At 42.4% G+C, this 15902-nt stretch overlaps 1 protein-coding gene across 15 annotated transcripts in view; it reads left to right on the top strand.

Moving 5' to 3' along the window:
* Positions 1-15902, top strand: part of LOC140201202 (CAP-Gly domain-containing linker protein 4) — a 339984-nt gene that overhangs the window by 64248 nt on the left and 259834 nt on the right. For all 15 annotated transcript variants that reach the window (XM_072264916.1, XM_072264923.1, XM_072264920.1 and 12 more), the window contains exons 3-4: positions 5315-5454; positions 10406-10499. In XM_072264916.1, the coding sequence (XP_072121017.1) occupies positions 5315-5454; positions 10406-10499 (234 nt within the window). The remainder of the gene's footprint in view (positions 1-5314; positions 5455-10405; positions 10500-15902) is intronic.

Genomic DNA, 15902 nt, shown 5'->3' with positions numbered 1-15902 from the left:
ATTAAGGGAGCTAGGGCTTTATTCTTTGGAGAGAAGGAGGATGAGAGGAGACATGATAGAGGTGTACAAGATAATAAGAGGAATAGATAGAGTGGATAGCCAGCACCTCTTCCCCAGGGCACCACTGCTCAATACAAGAGGACATGGCTTTAAGGTAAAGGGTGGGAAGTTCAAGGGGGATATTAGAGGAAGGTTTTTTACTCAGAGAGTGGTTGGTGCATGGAATGCACTGCCTGAGTCAGTGGTGGAGGCAGATACACTAGTGAAGTTTAAGAGACTACTAGACAGGTATATGGAGGAATTTAAGGTGGGGGCTTATATGGGAGGCAGGGTTTGAGGGTCGGCACAACATTGTGGGCCAAAGGGCCTGTACTGTGCTGTACTATTCTATGTCTATGTCTAAACGGAAAGGTTGCAGAGAGACTTAGTTCGTTTAGGAGTGTGGACAAAGAAATGGCAGATGAGATACAACGTTGACAAATGTACGGTTGTACATTTCGGAAGAAGAAATAATCAGGCAGATTATTATTTAGATGGGGAGAAAATTCAAATATCGGAAGTGCAAAGGGACTTGGGGGTCCTCGTGCAGGATACCCTAAAGGTTAACCACCAGGTTGGATCGGCGGTAAGGAAAGCGAATGCTATGTTGGCATTCATTTCAAGAGGAATAGTGTATATGAGTAAGGAGGTGTTGATGAGGCTCTATGGGGCATTAGTGAGACCTCATTTGGAATACTGTGTGCAGTTTTGGGCCCCCTATCTTAGAAAGGATGTACTGATGTTGGGGAGAGGTCAGAGAACATTTACGAGGATGATTCCTGAATGCAGGGGCTAACATTTGAGGAGCTTTTGTGGGCTCTTGGATTGTATTCATTAGAGTATAGAAGAATGAGAGGGGATCTCATAGAAACGTTTCGAATGTTGAAAGGGTTGGACAGAGTAGATGTGGAAAGGTTGTTTCCCTTGGTGGGTGAGTCCAGGACAAGAGGCCATAGTCTTAGAATTAGAGGGTACCCAGTTAAAACAGAGATTGGGAGAAATTTTTTTAGCCAGAGGGTCGTGGATTTGTGGAATTCATTGCCACATACAGCTGTGGAGGCCTGATCTTTGAGGGTGTTTAAGGAGGAGATTGACAGGTATCTAATTAGTCAGGGTATCAAGGGATATGGGGAAAAAGCCGGAAATTGGAACTAGATGGGTGAATAGTTTAGCTCATGGGGGAGCTGCGGAGCAGACTCGATGGGCCGAATGTCTTGTGATCGGGCGGATGCATGGCAGATACATGGCAGTTTAATGTGGATAAGTGTGAGGTTATCCACTTTGGTAAGAACAGGAAGGCAGATTATTATCTAAATGGAGTTAGGAAGAGGGGAAGGACAACGAGATCTGGGTGTTCTTGTACATCAGTCACTGAAAGCAAGTATGCAGGTACAGCAGGCAGTGAAGAAAGCTAATGGCATGCTGGCCTTCATAACAAGGGGAATTGAGTATAGGAGCAAAGAGGTCCTTCTGCAGCTGTACAGGGCCCTGGTGAGACCACACCTGGAGTATTGTGTGCAGTTTTGGTCTCCAAATTTGAGGAAGGACATTCTTGCTGTTGAGGGAGTGCAGTGTAGGTTCACAAGGTTAATTCCTGGGATGGCGGGACTGTCACATGTTGAAAGATTGGAGTGACTGGGCTTGTATACACTGGAATTTAGAAGGATGAGAGGGGATCTGATTGAATCATATAAGATTATTAAGGGATTGGACATGCTGGAGGCAGGAAGCATGTTCCCACTGATGGGTGAGTCCAGAACCAGAGGCCACAGTTTAAGAATAAGGGGTAGGCCATTTAGAACATTTGTCTCTGCCACTCTGTGTACTATTCTATGATGTTACGCAGCAGGAAGATCTGTTCGACACAGCCTCTATTCTTCCTGAAGTCAGCTTGCTCTTTCTCCAAGCACACATCAACAGCATCTGTAATCAATTGGACAATGACTTTGGCGTGAATATTGCTGGACACTGACAAAAGTGTGATGCCACGCTGGTTGTTGCAATCACTTAGTGCTCCTTTCTTGGATATCCTAACAATAACTCGGTTTGTCCCTGTTCCCAGATTATAGTAAACAGTGGTTGCAGGATGGCTGCTGCAACGTTTGGTTCAGCTTTGAACAATTCAACGTTCAAATTGTCATGTCCTAGAGTATTGTTGTTCTTTAATTTAATCACAACAATTATCTCATTTTTTGGGTGGATCAGTGTTGATGTTGAGGTCCTCTGCAGATTATTGAATGTCAGGTTCTTCATCTGGTGGTGGTCTGTTCGGTAATTCTCTAAAATACTTTGTCCATAGTGTTTCTTGCTCTTTCGTAGTTGTCAAAAGCAGACAGTTATTATCTCTCATGGGACCACTGGATCTGGCCTGGAACTTTCCAGATACCAATTTTGAAATTTTGTTTCTATTTCCCTAATCACCTCAACTGGATACTGCTTGAGCCTGCTCTGCAAGGCCTTCAATGTAGACTACCTTGTTCTTTCTTACAAGTCTCTTTACTTTCTTCTTAGCTTCAATATATGCTCATTGAAGTTTCACCTTAATTCATGTTGACTTTGCATCTAACACCTTAGTTATTGTCTTTCTTCTATAGCTGAGCATATTTCCTGCTGTGCCCATGCTTTGTTGTTATACGCAAACAAGAGAAAATCTGCAGATGCTGGAAATCTGAGTAGCACACACAAACTGCAGGAGGAACTCAGCAGGTCAGGCAGCATATATGGAAAAGAGTACAGTTAACGTTTTGGGCCAAGACCCTTCACCAGTTGTGCTGAAGGGTCTCAGCCTGAAATGTCAACTGTACTGTTTTCCATGGATGCTGCTTGGCCTGCTGAGTTCCTTCAGCATTTTGCGGGTGCTGCTTTGTTCTTCTTTCCAGTTTTATATCCTAGACCAAGCCTCGCTGCTCTCCATGAAGACTGAGGCAATCCGTTTCCATATTGTGTCGATCTTGTTTACTGACACATCTTCGTCAAGGTCTTGCCAGGCCTGGAATCTGTTCTTAAGCTGAATGGTGAAGGCAGATCTCACACTAGTATCCTTGAGCTTCTCAACATCAAAATGTCTTTATACATGTGTTCTAGTCCCAGTGTTTCTCAGCTTGAATTTCATCACTGCTACAATGAGGTGGTGATCACTTCCTGTATCTGCTCCTCTCTTCACATTTACATCCTGCAAGATTTGTCTCCATTGGTCATCAAATGGTCAGTCTGGTACTTGTCACATCCACTGGATGAGCACCGTGTCAGTTTGTGGACTTCATGGTGTGGAGAGAGCATCCCTCCTGTGACCAGAATGTTATGGGACTGAATTACACCAGTCTTTCACCATTGTTATTCATCATTGCACATTCATGTGTGCCCATGACCCTAGTGAAGTGTGCGTTGTTATTTCTCACTTTGGTATGATCAGGTCACGGTGTGATGTTAACTCTACCTCCGATTACAGGTGATCATAGAGGATGTCCTTTTCTTCAATATCACTATCATTTGTTGGATCACAGGCATGTTCACTTGCTTCCCTTTCAATTTGACTCTCATCAGCCTACTGTCGATTGGTTTTCACTCTAGCAAGCATTTCTCAATGCCCTTCTTCAAAATGACAGCTGACCATCTTACCTTCTTGAGTATAAAACTTTTTTCTCCAGTTACTGCCTTTAGTCTGCCAGTTTCTGTCCATTTGCTTTCACCGGCACCCAGGTTGTAACAATGCATTTCTGTCGTTATTTCTGCTAACTTGCCAGTGTTGTACATGGTTCCAAAAAACAATTTTGGTCTTGATCTTGGCAGCATTCAGGGCTTCCTTCATCATGCCAGTGGCTTTCTCTTGGTTTTCACTACTGTCAGCCATGTAAGTTCTGAATGGAGACTCTGGAATGTCATTGCACACAGATATAGAAGGATCTTCATTGCTATTTCTGTAACAATTTGTTTTGACCAGTCAAGGTTGTTTGCCCTGAGCTGAACCTCCAAAACTGGAGGACCGTTGGAGCACTCTTAGTCATTTGGCCTGCTTGGTATGGGTGGCGCTACCAAGAATAAAAGCACAATGCCCTGACTCTAGCCACCATAGCTCTCTGGGTCATTGAGGCACACAAACTTCCAAATTCTACAAACATCTAAAATATATGTAAATAGAAATGTTAAAACACAGAAGTACTTAAGTACATGATAACATTTCAAAATGGTAAGTTAATTATTTGTTCACAAATACATGTTTGCAATTTTTGCACAATACATACAAAATGCTGGAGGACCTCTTAAAGCCAGGCAACATGAATGGAAGGGAATAAACAGTCGATGTTTTGGGCTGAGACTTCATTGGAACTGGAAAAGAAAAGAGCAAAAGCTAGAAAAAGAAAGAGTACAAGCTGGTAGTTGATCAGTGAAACCAGGTGAGGGAGAGGGAGGGTGGATGAGTGGGGGAAGGAGCATGAAGTAAGAAGCTGGGAGGTGATAGGTGGAAAAGAAAAGGGACAAAACAAGAAGGAATCTAGTCTGAGGTGGCAGTGGAAAATGGAAGAAAGGGAAAGAGGAAGGGCATCAGATGGAGAAGCTGGATAGGCAAGCAGAAGAGGAGAAGTGAAAGAGAACCAGAATGGAGAATTGTAAAAGAGAGAAGGGGTGGGGGGGGGGGGTGGTGGTGGAAGAAATCACTAGAAGTTGGAGAAATTGATGTTCATGCTGTCAACCCAGATGGAATTTGAGGTATTGTTCCTCCAGTCTGACAGTGGCCTCATCGTGGCAGTAGAGGGTGTCCATGGACAGACATATTGAATGGGAATGGAAAGTCAAATTGAAATGAATGGCCTGTGGGGATCCTGCTGTTTGTGGCTCTTCTGTTTGCAATTTATTTTCTTTTCTTGTTGTTACAAGCACAATTGACTGCCATTTTTCTGTTCAGTTTGTTTCTGTTAATTCCCTTTTCCCCTCTCCCAAATAATCTGTCTGCCACTTTCCTCTGCTCTTTCCCTTCTATCACACTGTTTCTTCTCCTGTCTTGTATGGCAATAATTCATGATCAATAACATCTGCCTCTTGTTAAACCCTGTTCCCAACAAAAATAAAATAGTATCACTGCTTGTAACTTGTAAAAAGCTGTAAAATTGGGAATGTCCAGTTTTTATGTGGGTAGCAAGCACTTGGGGGGGGAAAGGGCTGGAACGTTTGTGACAAAGTGAGTGGGTTTGAGTAATGGAGTGGTATTTCTTTCGCAAATTTGTTATCAAAATACCAGTTAGAGACTAATAATTTTATTTAAATTTTTCGTTTTCAGAATTTTCCTTCTTTGATCCACAAGACCCAGCATGCAGGCAAATCCTACATGATCCTAAAACAACCGTGCCAGAATTGTTCGCTATCCTGCGTCAATGGGTTCCACAAGTTCAGCAGCATATTGATGTGATTGGAAATGAGGTAATCCATAATTTACATTTTCTTCGTTACTATACCCGGCATCCTGGGAATTCAATTGTGCGACATTTTTTTGTCACAGAGAAATTAGTTGTTGCATAAATAGTTTTTAAATGTAGTGGGTACTTTGTAGCAATCATCATCAGGCCTGCTGAAGGGTCTTGGCCCGAAATGTCGACTGTTCTCTTTTCCATTGATGCTGCCTGGCTTGCTGAGTTCCTCCAGCATTTTGTGTGTGTTGCTTGGATTTCCAGTATCTGCAGATTTTCTCTTGTTTGTGATTAGAATCCTTGTAATTTGGCTTTCAATCATAATGTTCCTCATGAGGAGAAGAAGCGAAGATGGTGGCGCGATGCAGCCTGCAGCGGCCACTCCAGTGAATGATATCAGTTATCTGTCAAGTAGGGTGCCGTGCACAATCCTGATTTGATGGAGACAGACGTGAGAGCACAGAGGAACATCTGGTGAAACTTCTGAAATGCCTGTTTTTGCTGCGCTGCTACTGTGTGATCCAGAATCTCCGGAAGGGAAGGCCCGAAGTCCTTGGCTTTGTTTGTTGTTCGGCGGCTGGGGCGGGGTTGAAGCGCTTGGCAGAGATGGTGCTCGGTGTCGGAGGGCTGGTCGGAGGTTCGAAGTTTTCGGACGGACTCAGAGTCGGCTGCGGTTGGGTGCTTTCAATGCATCGGCAAGTTTGCGGCACTTGGAGGTTCATGGCAGGGAGAGTTTCTCCCTTCTACTATCTGCGTGAGATGATGAGGTTATCGGACTTTTACCGTGCCCATGGTCTGCCGTTTATCAAATTACGGTATTGCCTTGTGCTGTTGTAACTATATGTTATAATTATGTAGTTTTGTCAGTTTTAGTCTTGGTTTGTCCTGTGTCTCTGTGATATCTTTCTGGAGGAACATTGTATCATTTTTTAATGCATGCATTTCTAAATGACAATAAACGAGGACTGAGTGTCCTCATAATCTAATCTAATCTAATGTGTTAATGCCCAGAGCACCTGGAACTGACAGGTAATGTCACAAATTATTCAAAAAATATGCGATTACCACTCTGTTAGGACCACTTATAGGAAATTAGGTTTTAACACCAACACATAGAAGCCTGGGAACTAGCATATTTGAAGAGATACTGTAATTAATTATTTGTAAATGTTGATAGCACCAGGTTGACATGATTTAATATTTGAACAAGGTTGAAAGCGGTTGTATAGTCTTGCTGTGACTTATAATGAACCCTGAGGTGAAGGTTACCTTTCACATTTGTAAAGTGAGAGCCTTAGTGACTGGAGTAGATGGCATGATGTCAAACAGTTAATATATGATCTTGTGTTTCAACATGCAGTATACTGTTGAACATGTGACACCTTCTGCCTGTACAAGGGAGGGTGATTTTACTTGCTCCTTGAATAATGAGTTTTTATATTGCTTGGGAATGTCACTTTACTCAGATTATGGTTTCCTGAAGGTCAGAGAGGGATAGACTGCATGTATGTGTCTGTTGGAATTCTTTGAAGAGATTACAAGTAGGATTGATAAAGGGGATGCAGTGTATTTTGTATATTTGGACTTTCAGAAGGTGTTTGACAAGGTGCCACACATGAAGCTGCTTACCAAGTTAAGAGTCCATGGTATTACATGAAAGTTACTGACGTGGTTAGAGCATTGGCTGCTTGATTGGAGGCAGCAAGTGGGAATAAAAGGATCCTTTTCTGGTTGGCTCCCAGTGACACGTGGTGTTCCGCAGGGGTTGGTGTTGGGACCACTACTTTTTATGTTGTACAGTATATAAATGATTTAGATGATGGAATAGATGAATTTGTTGCCATGTTTGCAGATGATACGAGGATTGATGGAGGGGCAGGTAGTGTTGAAACAGGCAGGATGCAGAAGGACTTAGACAGATTAGGAGAATGGGCATGAAAGTGGCATATGAAATACAGTGTTGGAAAATGCATGGTCATGCACTTTCGTAGTAGAAATACATGTGCGGACTATTTTCTAAATGGAGATAAAATCCAGGAATCTGAGATGCAGAGGGACCTGGGAGTCCTTGTGCAGAACACCCTGAAGGTTAACTTGCAGGTTGAGTCAGTGGTGAGGAAGGCAAATGCCATGTTAGCATTAATTTCAAGAGGTCTAGAATATAAGAGCAAGGATGTGATGCTGAGGGTTTATAAGGCACTGGTGAGGCCTTGTGAACAGTTTTGGGCTCCTCCTCTTAGAAAAGGTGTGCTGGCATTGGAGAAGGTCCAGAGGAGGTTCACAAGGATGAGTCCAGGAATGAAAGGGTTATCATACAAAGAATGTTTGATGGCTGTGGGTCTGTACTCACTGTACTGGGGGGGGGGGGGGGGGGGAGGGGTATCTTATTGAAACCTTTTGAATGTTGAAAGGCCTAGACAGAGTAGCTGTGGAAAGGAGGTTTTCCATGTGGGAGAGTCTATGACAAGGGGGCACAGCCTCAGGATAGAAGGGTGCCCTTTCAAAACAGATGCAGAGAAATTTCTTTAGCCAAAGGGTGGTGAATTTGTGGAATTTGTTGCCATGTTCTGCTGTGGAGGCCAGGTTATTGGGTGTATTTAAGGCAGAGATTGATAAATTCTTGATTGGACATGGCATCAAAGGTTATGGGGAGAAGGCCAGGAACTGGGGTTGAGGAGGAGATAGAAGAAAGGATCAGCCATGATTGAATGGCGGAGCAGGCTCGAAGGGCCAGATGGCCTAATTCTACTCCTATGTCTTATGGTCTTGTGTGTCACTCCAGACTGAAGATTTCTTCAGCCTGGGAAACCCTTGCATTTTCTGAATGTCCAGATTGAGTGCCTACTGTGCATCCTTATGGTCAGCGCTATGCCTCTGAGAAGCGACACGTCTCAGTCTTCTCAATGACTGTTTACTATGCTCACCATGTTTCAGCCATGACATTGGAAGCCTTCTGCCACAAGAGAGGGAAGAGATTTTGTGAGTGTCTTGCAGTGTCAATGTGTTTAATGTACTTGCCATGGCTGAATTGTTGGTCTGTGAAATATATGAGCAGTGACAGCGAGAGTTATCATACTGCTGGTAATAGATGCTCTAACCTCGACCAACTGTATGAGGCTTTCAAACTTTTTTTAAGCACTGGACCTAGATGCATTCACAAAAAAATGTTTATTCTGAAGATCGCTCAGTAACACACAACAGTGTAGTAGGGCAGCATGGATGTGTAGTGGCTAGAATGGTTTACAGGGCCCGCAATGGGGTTTCAATTCTCACCACTACCTGTAAAAAAAAATTTGTGCATTCTCCCTATGACTGCGTGGGTTTCCTCTGGGTGCTCTGTTTTCCTCCCACATTCCGACATTCCAAAGACATATGGGTTAGTGAAGGCTAGTGTGACAGAACAGGTTAGCAATCCTAATTCTCCCGCAAACCTTGCCCCTTTGCCTGGTTCGTCACTGCTCGTTCTGTTCCTGCTCTAATTTCCCCAGTAGCTCTCACACTTTGTTCTCCCGTTCTGGCGTTCACCATTTACACACCCCAACAGTAAAACAATTGCCAGCTTGACTAATCAAACAATCCCTTCAGTGAGTGTGCTTTGTTGGTTTATAACTCATAAAAATAAGTATTCTAGATAAAGACATTCCAAACAGTTTCATTTATTTTCAGTCACATTGGTTACATCGGCTTGTCGACAGCAGAAGGGCCCTAAAGACCCAAGGGAAGTATGGTTTGTCCTAAAGCTATGCCTGTGTTAGTGGGAGCAGGTGTCCTACACCTTGCGCAGACAATACCACTGCTGGGGAGGCATTATTCTTTTATATTCGTCTGAGCATGCTGACACTGGTGTATGGGTTTAACTAAGGCACTTGTTGTGGAATAAAACTGTAGGTTGTTAGAATCCCTATTTAAAATGTTCCAATTCTGCATCTGAAATAATTACAGTGGTCTGGTCATGTGATCACCAACCCCCACTGACCAACAGTAGAATTTCCTGTTTCTTCTCGACCAGGCGAAGGCAGATTTAAATGCTCAATATGGCTTTGCTAGAGAGGTGTGGAGGCTGGATTTGATGGTTGGTGGATAGTGATATTGGAAAGTTAAAGACAAAGTGTGTCATGTGGAAAGCCTGTGTATATTTGTAAATTTTGTACATACATGTTTGTTTTCATTTGTCCAGGTATTTTAAAATACATTTTTTCTTTACAAATTTTGGGCAGCTTTTGCATTTTTTTTTCACCTGGAAATAAAACCCCGTGCTGTTGCTGCTTACCATGTGGTCTTTTTTTCAACTGGTGACCCTTGTCAGGCATGCTTACCCACACCTGATAGTGAGGTGTGACAGTCAGTAAGTTGTGGGAATGCTAGCCTGAAGGAGCTTGCAGGCTGCCCCCAGCATATCCTCAGGATGCATTGGTTGCTGACACAAACAATGCATATGTTTTGATGTTTTGACATTCATGTGACAAATAAAGCTGATTTTACCTTAACGGTTTTGTTTCAAATGTGTATTTATTAATGAGTGTTGTGTGATAGGATGTGGAGTTCCATTCTTTTTACTGAGTCGCAGTTTCCTCTTCAGTGCCTTTTTAAATCTCAATCTCACAGCCTTTTCAATTTATCTGTCTGAGGCCTCCTCCACTGCTATAGGGAGGCCCAGTATAATCAAGAAGAACAACATTTTATCTTTAATCTTAACCTAGCTCCACATATCCTTTTGTCTTACTCCAACCTGGCTCTGCTTTGAAAACTGTACACCCTTCACTCTATCCCCAGCTCTGAGGAAAGGCAACTGACCTGAAGCATTAAAACTAATTTTTCTTTCCACAAATGCTGTTTTTCTGCTTTTATTTCAAATTCCAGCATCTGCAGTTTTATTTTCCTTAGTTAATTGTCATGTGCAATTACCCAAAGTTTAGAAAACAAAGGAATCTTGGATTATCTTCTTTCTCATGTAATTGTTTTAGATTCTGAATCGAGGATGTCATGTGAATGACAGAGATGGTTTGACAGATATGACTCTTCTACATTACACCTGCAAAGCTGGGGCTCAAGGAATTGGTGAGTTGTAAATGAATTGTAAATTAAATGATTTTTTTGTTAATATTTTGCTCTGTACCCTCAGTTTCATCAGTGCATTTGGTAACATGAATATTTTACTGGTGGGTCCTATTGTCTTTCACTCAAAATAACTGGTACAGTGGAATTATCTTAAACAGTTTGAGCATTTATTGAGCAAATATTTGGCAACGTAACATGAAAGCCTGTGGGATAATGCTATTTATTTTTGAAATGTGATTGTTTATCAGACCATTTTGTTATCAACATCTAGTATACCCTCATGAACACATTTTAAAATATAAGATCATTATAATTGTATCACAGTGATAAACAGTTTTTTATATAGAACCAGGCATTATGATCCACCTAGTTTTAGCAAGTCTCCTTCCATCATGTTTCATTTAATCTTATCACCTTCTGGCAGCATACTTTAAAAACAGTCAATTATTTTTAAAAAACACAAAATAGCTAATTGAGCTATATTTGAAAAATCTAGGCAGAAAAGCTATGCAGTTTGTGGCAGTGTTTACTAATTTTCCATATTTAGTGTATGTCTACCATTTAAGAGCCCACTTAACTGTCTCTTCTGGTATTTTTCTATTCAGGATGTTTTAAATAAATACAGACTCTTATCATTCCCAAGGTTGGGACAGTATCTAACAATGATATATTGGCTTATTGCATTTTTGACAGTAGAGGAGGCTATGGGTAGACATATCAGAATGGGAATGAGATGAGGAATTAAAATGTGTGGCCACTGGGAGATCCTGCTTTCTCTGGTGGATGAGCATAGCTGTTCAGTGAAACTGTCTCCCAGTCTGCGTCGGGTCTCACCAATATGTATAGGAGCACTGGACGCAGTACATCACACCAGCCGACTCACAGGTGAAGTGTCATTTTGCATGTGAGATGTCTTTCCCGAGGTCATACCTGGCCATCTTCCCTGTACTTTCACAGATCACCTAAGCACACTAATCTAGCTTGCGAATCTCTTGGTTTATACAGTGTATTTGGTTGTGGAAGACAGATTTAAAGTCAAATGAAGTACAGCAAAGAAACAGGCCCTTCTGCCCATCTAGTCCATGTCAAAACCATTTAAACTGCTTACTCCCAACCACCTGCACCAGCACTATAGCCCTCCATATACCTATACAAACTTCTCTTAAACCTTGAAATCAAGCTTTCATGCACTATTTGTGCTGGCAGCTCATTCCACCCTCACATGACTCTGAGTGAAGAAGTTTCCCTTCGTGTTCCCCTTAAACTTCTCACCTTTCACTCTTAAGTCATGACCTCTGGTTGTAGTCCCATCCGACCTCAGTGGAAAAAGCCTGCTTTCATTTACTATCTTTACCTCTCATAATTTTGTATACGTCTATCAAATCTCCTCTCAACCTTCCACACTCTAAAGAATACAGTCTTAACCTTTCCTCATAACTCCAATCCTCCAGACCTAGCAACATTCATGTAAATTTTCTCTGCACTCTTTCAACCTTGTTTATATCCTTCTTGTACGTAGGTGACCAAAACTGCACACAGTACTCCAAATCAGGTATCTTGTACAACTTCAACATAACATCCAATCTTCTGTACTCGGTACATTGATTTATGAAGGCTAAAGTGCCAGAAACTTTCTTGACGACCCTTTGATGCCACTTTCAATGAATTATGGACCTGCATTCCCAGATCCTTTTGTTCTATCATACCTTTCAGTGCCCTACTGTTCACTGTGTAAGAACTACCCTGATTGGTCCGACTGAAGTGTGAAACCTCACACCTGTCTGTATCAAATTCCATCTGCCATTTTTCCAGCTGATACAGATCCCTTTGCAAGTCATGATAGTCTTCCTCACCGTCCACAACAGCCCTTGGTGTAATCCGTAAATTTGCTGATCCAGTTAACCACATTATCATCCAGACCATTGATGTAGATGACAAACAACAAAGGACCCAGCACTGATCCCTGTGACACACCTGTAATCATAGGCCTCCAGTCAGAGAGGTGACCCTCAACTACCGCTCTTTGGCTTCTCCCACAAAGCCAATGTCTAATTCAATTTACTGCCCCCTGAATGCTCAGCGACTGAACCTTCATGTCCAGCCTCCCATGTGTTACCGTGTTAAATGCCTTACTAAAGCCAATGCAGACAACATTTACTGTCTTGCCTTCATCCACTTTCCTGGTAACGTTTTCAAAAAAAATTCCCTAAGATTGGTTAGACATTGCCTACCATGCATGAAGCCATGCTGAATCAGTCCATGACTATGCAAATACCTATATCCTGTCCTTTAGATTACTTTGCAATAACTTTCCCAAAACTGATGTCAAACTTACTGGCCTATAATTTCCTGGTTTTACTTTAGAGCCTTTTTCAACAGTGGAACAACTTCTGCTATCCTCCAATCCTCTGCTATCTCTCCTGTTGCTAAGGATGTTTTAAATATCATTGCAGGAGCAATTCATCAGTTTCTGCACTTGCCTTTCATAGGGTCTGAGGGAACATCTTATCAGGCCTTAGAGATTTATCCACCCTGATTTGCCTCAGGGTAGCAAACACCTTGTACTCTGTAATCTTTACAGGGTCCATGAAATTGATGCTGCTTTGCCTCACTTCTATAGACTCTGTATCTGTCTCCTGACAAAATACAGGTACAAAAAATGCATTTAAAATTTCCCCCATCTGTTTTGGCTCCACACATGGATTATCATTCTGGTCTTCCAGACAACCAATTTTGTCCCCCACAATTCTTTTGCTCTTAATATACCTGTAGAATCCCTTAGGATTTTCCTACACCTTAACTACTAGAGCAACTTTATGCTTTCAGTCTTCCTGGTTTCTTTCATAAGCGCTCTCTTGCATTTCATTAGCAACTTCATAAACAACTCATTTGTTCCTACTTGCCTATACCTGCTATGTACCTCATTTTTTCTCTTAACCAGGGCCTCAATATCTCTTGAAAACCAAGGTTCCCTACACCTGATATCTTTACCTTTTATTCTGACAGGTACATACAAACTTTGTCCTCTCAAAATTTTGCTTTTTGAAGGCCTCCTACTTTCCAAGTACACTTTTGTGAGAAAGCGTCCAGTCCCAATTCACGCTTGCCATATCATTTCTGATACCATCAAAATTGGTTTTGCTTCAATTTAGCATCTCAACCTGTGGACCAGACCTATCTCTTTGCATATTTTCTTTGAAACTAATGGCATTGTGGTCACTGGATGCGAAGTGTTCCCTGACACAAACTTCTAACACCTGCCATGTCTCATTTCCTCGTGGCGGATCCAGAATCGCACACACTCTGTAGTTGTGACTTCTATGTACTGATGAGGGAAATTTTTCTGAACACACTTGACAAACTCTATCCCATCTAGTCCTTTTACAGAATAGGAATCCCAGTCAATATGTGGAAAGTTAAAATCATCTACTATAACATCCTTGAGTATCTTGCAACAGTCTGCGATCTCCTTACAGATTTGTTCCTCTAAATCCCCAGGGCAGTTGGGTCGTCTGTAATTTAGCCCCAATAACATGGTCATTCCTTTCTTTTTTCAGTTATACCCATAACATGTCAGTAGTTAAGTTCTCCAGTGTGTACTGATGGAGCACTACCGTGACAATTTCCCTGACTAGTAACACCACCTGTCATCCTTTAATGCCTCTTGCTCTGTCGTGTCTAAAGCAACGGAACCCCGGAATATTGAGCTGCCAGTCCTGCCCTTCCTGCAACTGTCTCATTATTTAGTGGGGTCACACTTACCCGTATGTGTCTCTGTAAAGTTCATGACAACCATGGCATATTCATTCAGGTCCGTGATTAGTCCTTGAACATGGCCTGGTCCACTGATTTGAAGCAGTCATGCAGCTGCTCTTCTTCCTCCCATGACCACCTCGTGCTTGTCCTTACATGGTGCCTTGCTCCTTAGATTCTGTTTACATATGCAGGTAGGAGGAGGACAGCCAGATGGTCAGATTTTCTGAAGTGCATTTGTGGGATAAAACAGTAGGGATTCTTGATTATTGTGCAGGAGTACTCAAGCACGTCGGGTGCTCTGGTGCTGTAGGTGATGTACCCATTGTAGCTGGTCAGAGATTTATTGAAGATAACCTGATTGAGATCCTCAGCAGTGATGTGAAAGGCACCAGGGTAGGCCATTTCTTGTTTGTTAATCATGACATTCAATACCTCGAGTGCTAGTTTGACATCCGTCTTTGGTGGTATGTAAACTGCAATCAGGATCATGGCGGAGAAGTCTCTTGGTACGTAGAGTAGTTGGCACTTTATCATTCGATGTTCTAGGTCAGGGGAATAAGAGCAAGACAAGTTATAAACACGAGTTTCTGCAGATGCTGGAAAATACATACAAAATACTGGAGGAACTCAGCAGATTAGGCAACATCTGTGGAAATGAACGATGAATTAATGTTTCTAGCTGTGATCGAGAGTGAGACAGGACTGCCATGTCCGAGCACCATGATGAGTTTATCATGAAGCAGATGCTGCCACCCAGTGGATTGAGAACTTCTTGGGCTGGAGGTCATCCTGTGAGCACAAACACAACTACATCTATGTACTGCAGCTGACTGCTTTGGTAAACATCAATAGGGGTAAAGGCTTTAGAAAGGCTGTTTTCTCTTGCTAAAGTCTTTGGTTCTATGACCATGAAGAGACTATTTAGCGTTCTCTTCAGATAACTTTTCCTCAGCTATATTTGCTTTACGATAGCATGCAAGCCATGATCTTAACAGTTCTACAGGTGCATTAATTCATGTTGTTAAATAAGCCTGTATCATTGTCATGATACTTTGTTTAGGTTTGCTTCTGCACTGTGCCTCCCCTTCAACAGACTTCACATGGGAATAACACCTCTGTTATGCCCATGTAGACTCTATTTGAATAATGGTACCGTACTGCTTTTCAAAGGAACGTCAATATTTGTAAATACCTGCATGATTTGAGCTTATCTTTGAATAACAGCGCAAGTAAAGTCTTAAGTTGGATGTTGGAATGTAGGTTAAGTGTGCGACCAGAGGCGTAAGCCAAGAATGGGGTGAAAACATGCCAGGCAGAGTGGGAGGTGGGCTGCTGGGTGTGTGGCCACAGCCAGGGCCAAGTACCTGGGCAAATCAGAACATGGAACATAGAAATCTACAGCATATTACAGGCCCTTCAGCCCACAATGTTGTGCCGACCATGTAACCTATTCTAGAAACTGCCTAGAATTTCCCTACCATGTAGCGCTCTATTTTTCTAAGCTCCATGTACCCATCTAAGAGTCTCTTAAAAGACCCTTTTGTACCCCCCCCCCTTACCACCGACCATCGCTGGTAGTGCATTCCATGCACCCACCACTCTCCCTGTGAAAAACCTACCTCTGACATCCCCCCTGTATCTACTTCG

The sequence above is a fragment of the Mobula birostris genome, chromosome 8, assembly GCF_030028105.1.
Source record: "Mobula birostris isolate sMobBir1 chromosome 8, sMobBir1.hap1, whole genome shotgun sequence".
Lineage (NCBI taxonomy): Eukaryota > Metazoa > Chordata > Chondrichthyes > Myliobatiformes > Myliobatidae > Mobula > Mobula birostris.
The sequence above is the reverse complement of the archived record's forward strand: the minus strand, read 5'-3'. Positions and strand labels throughout refer to the sequence as shown.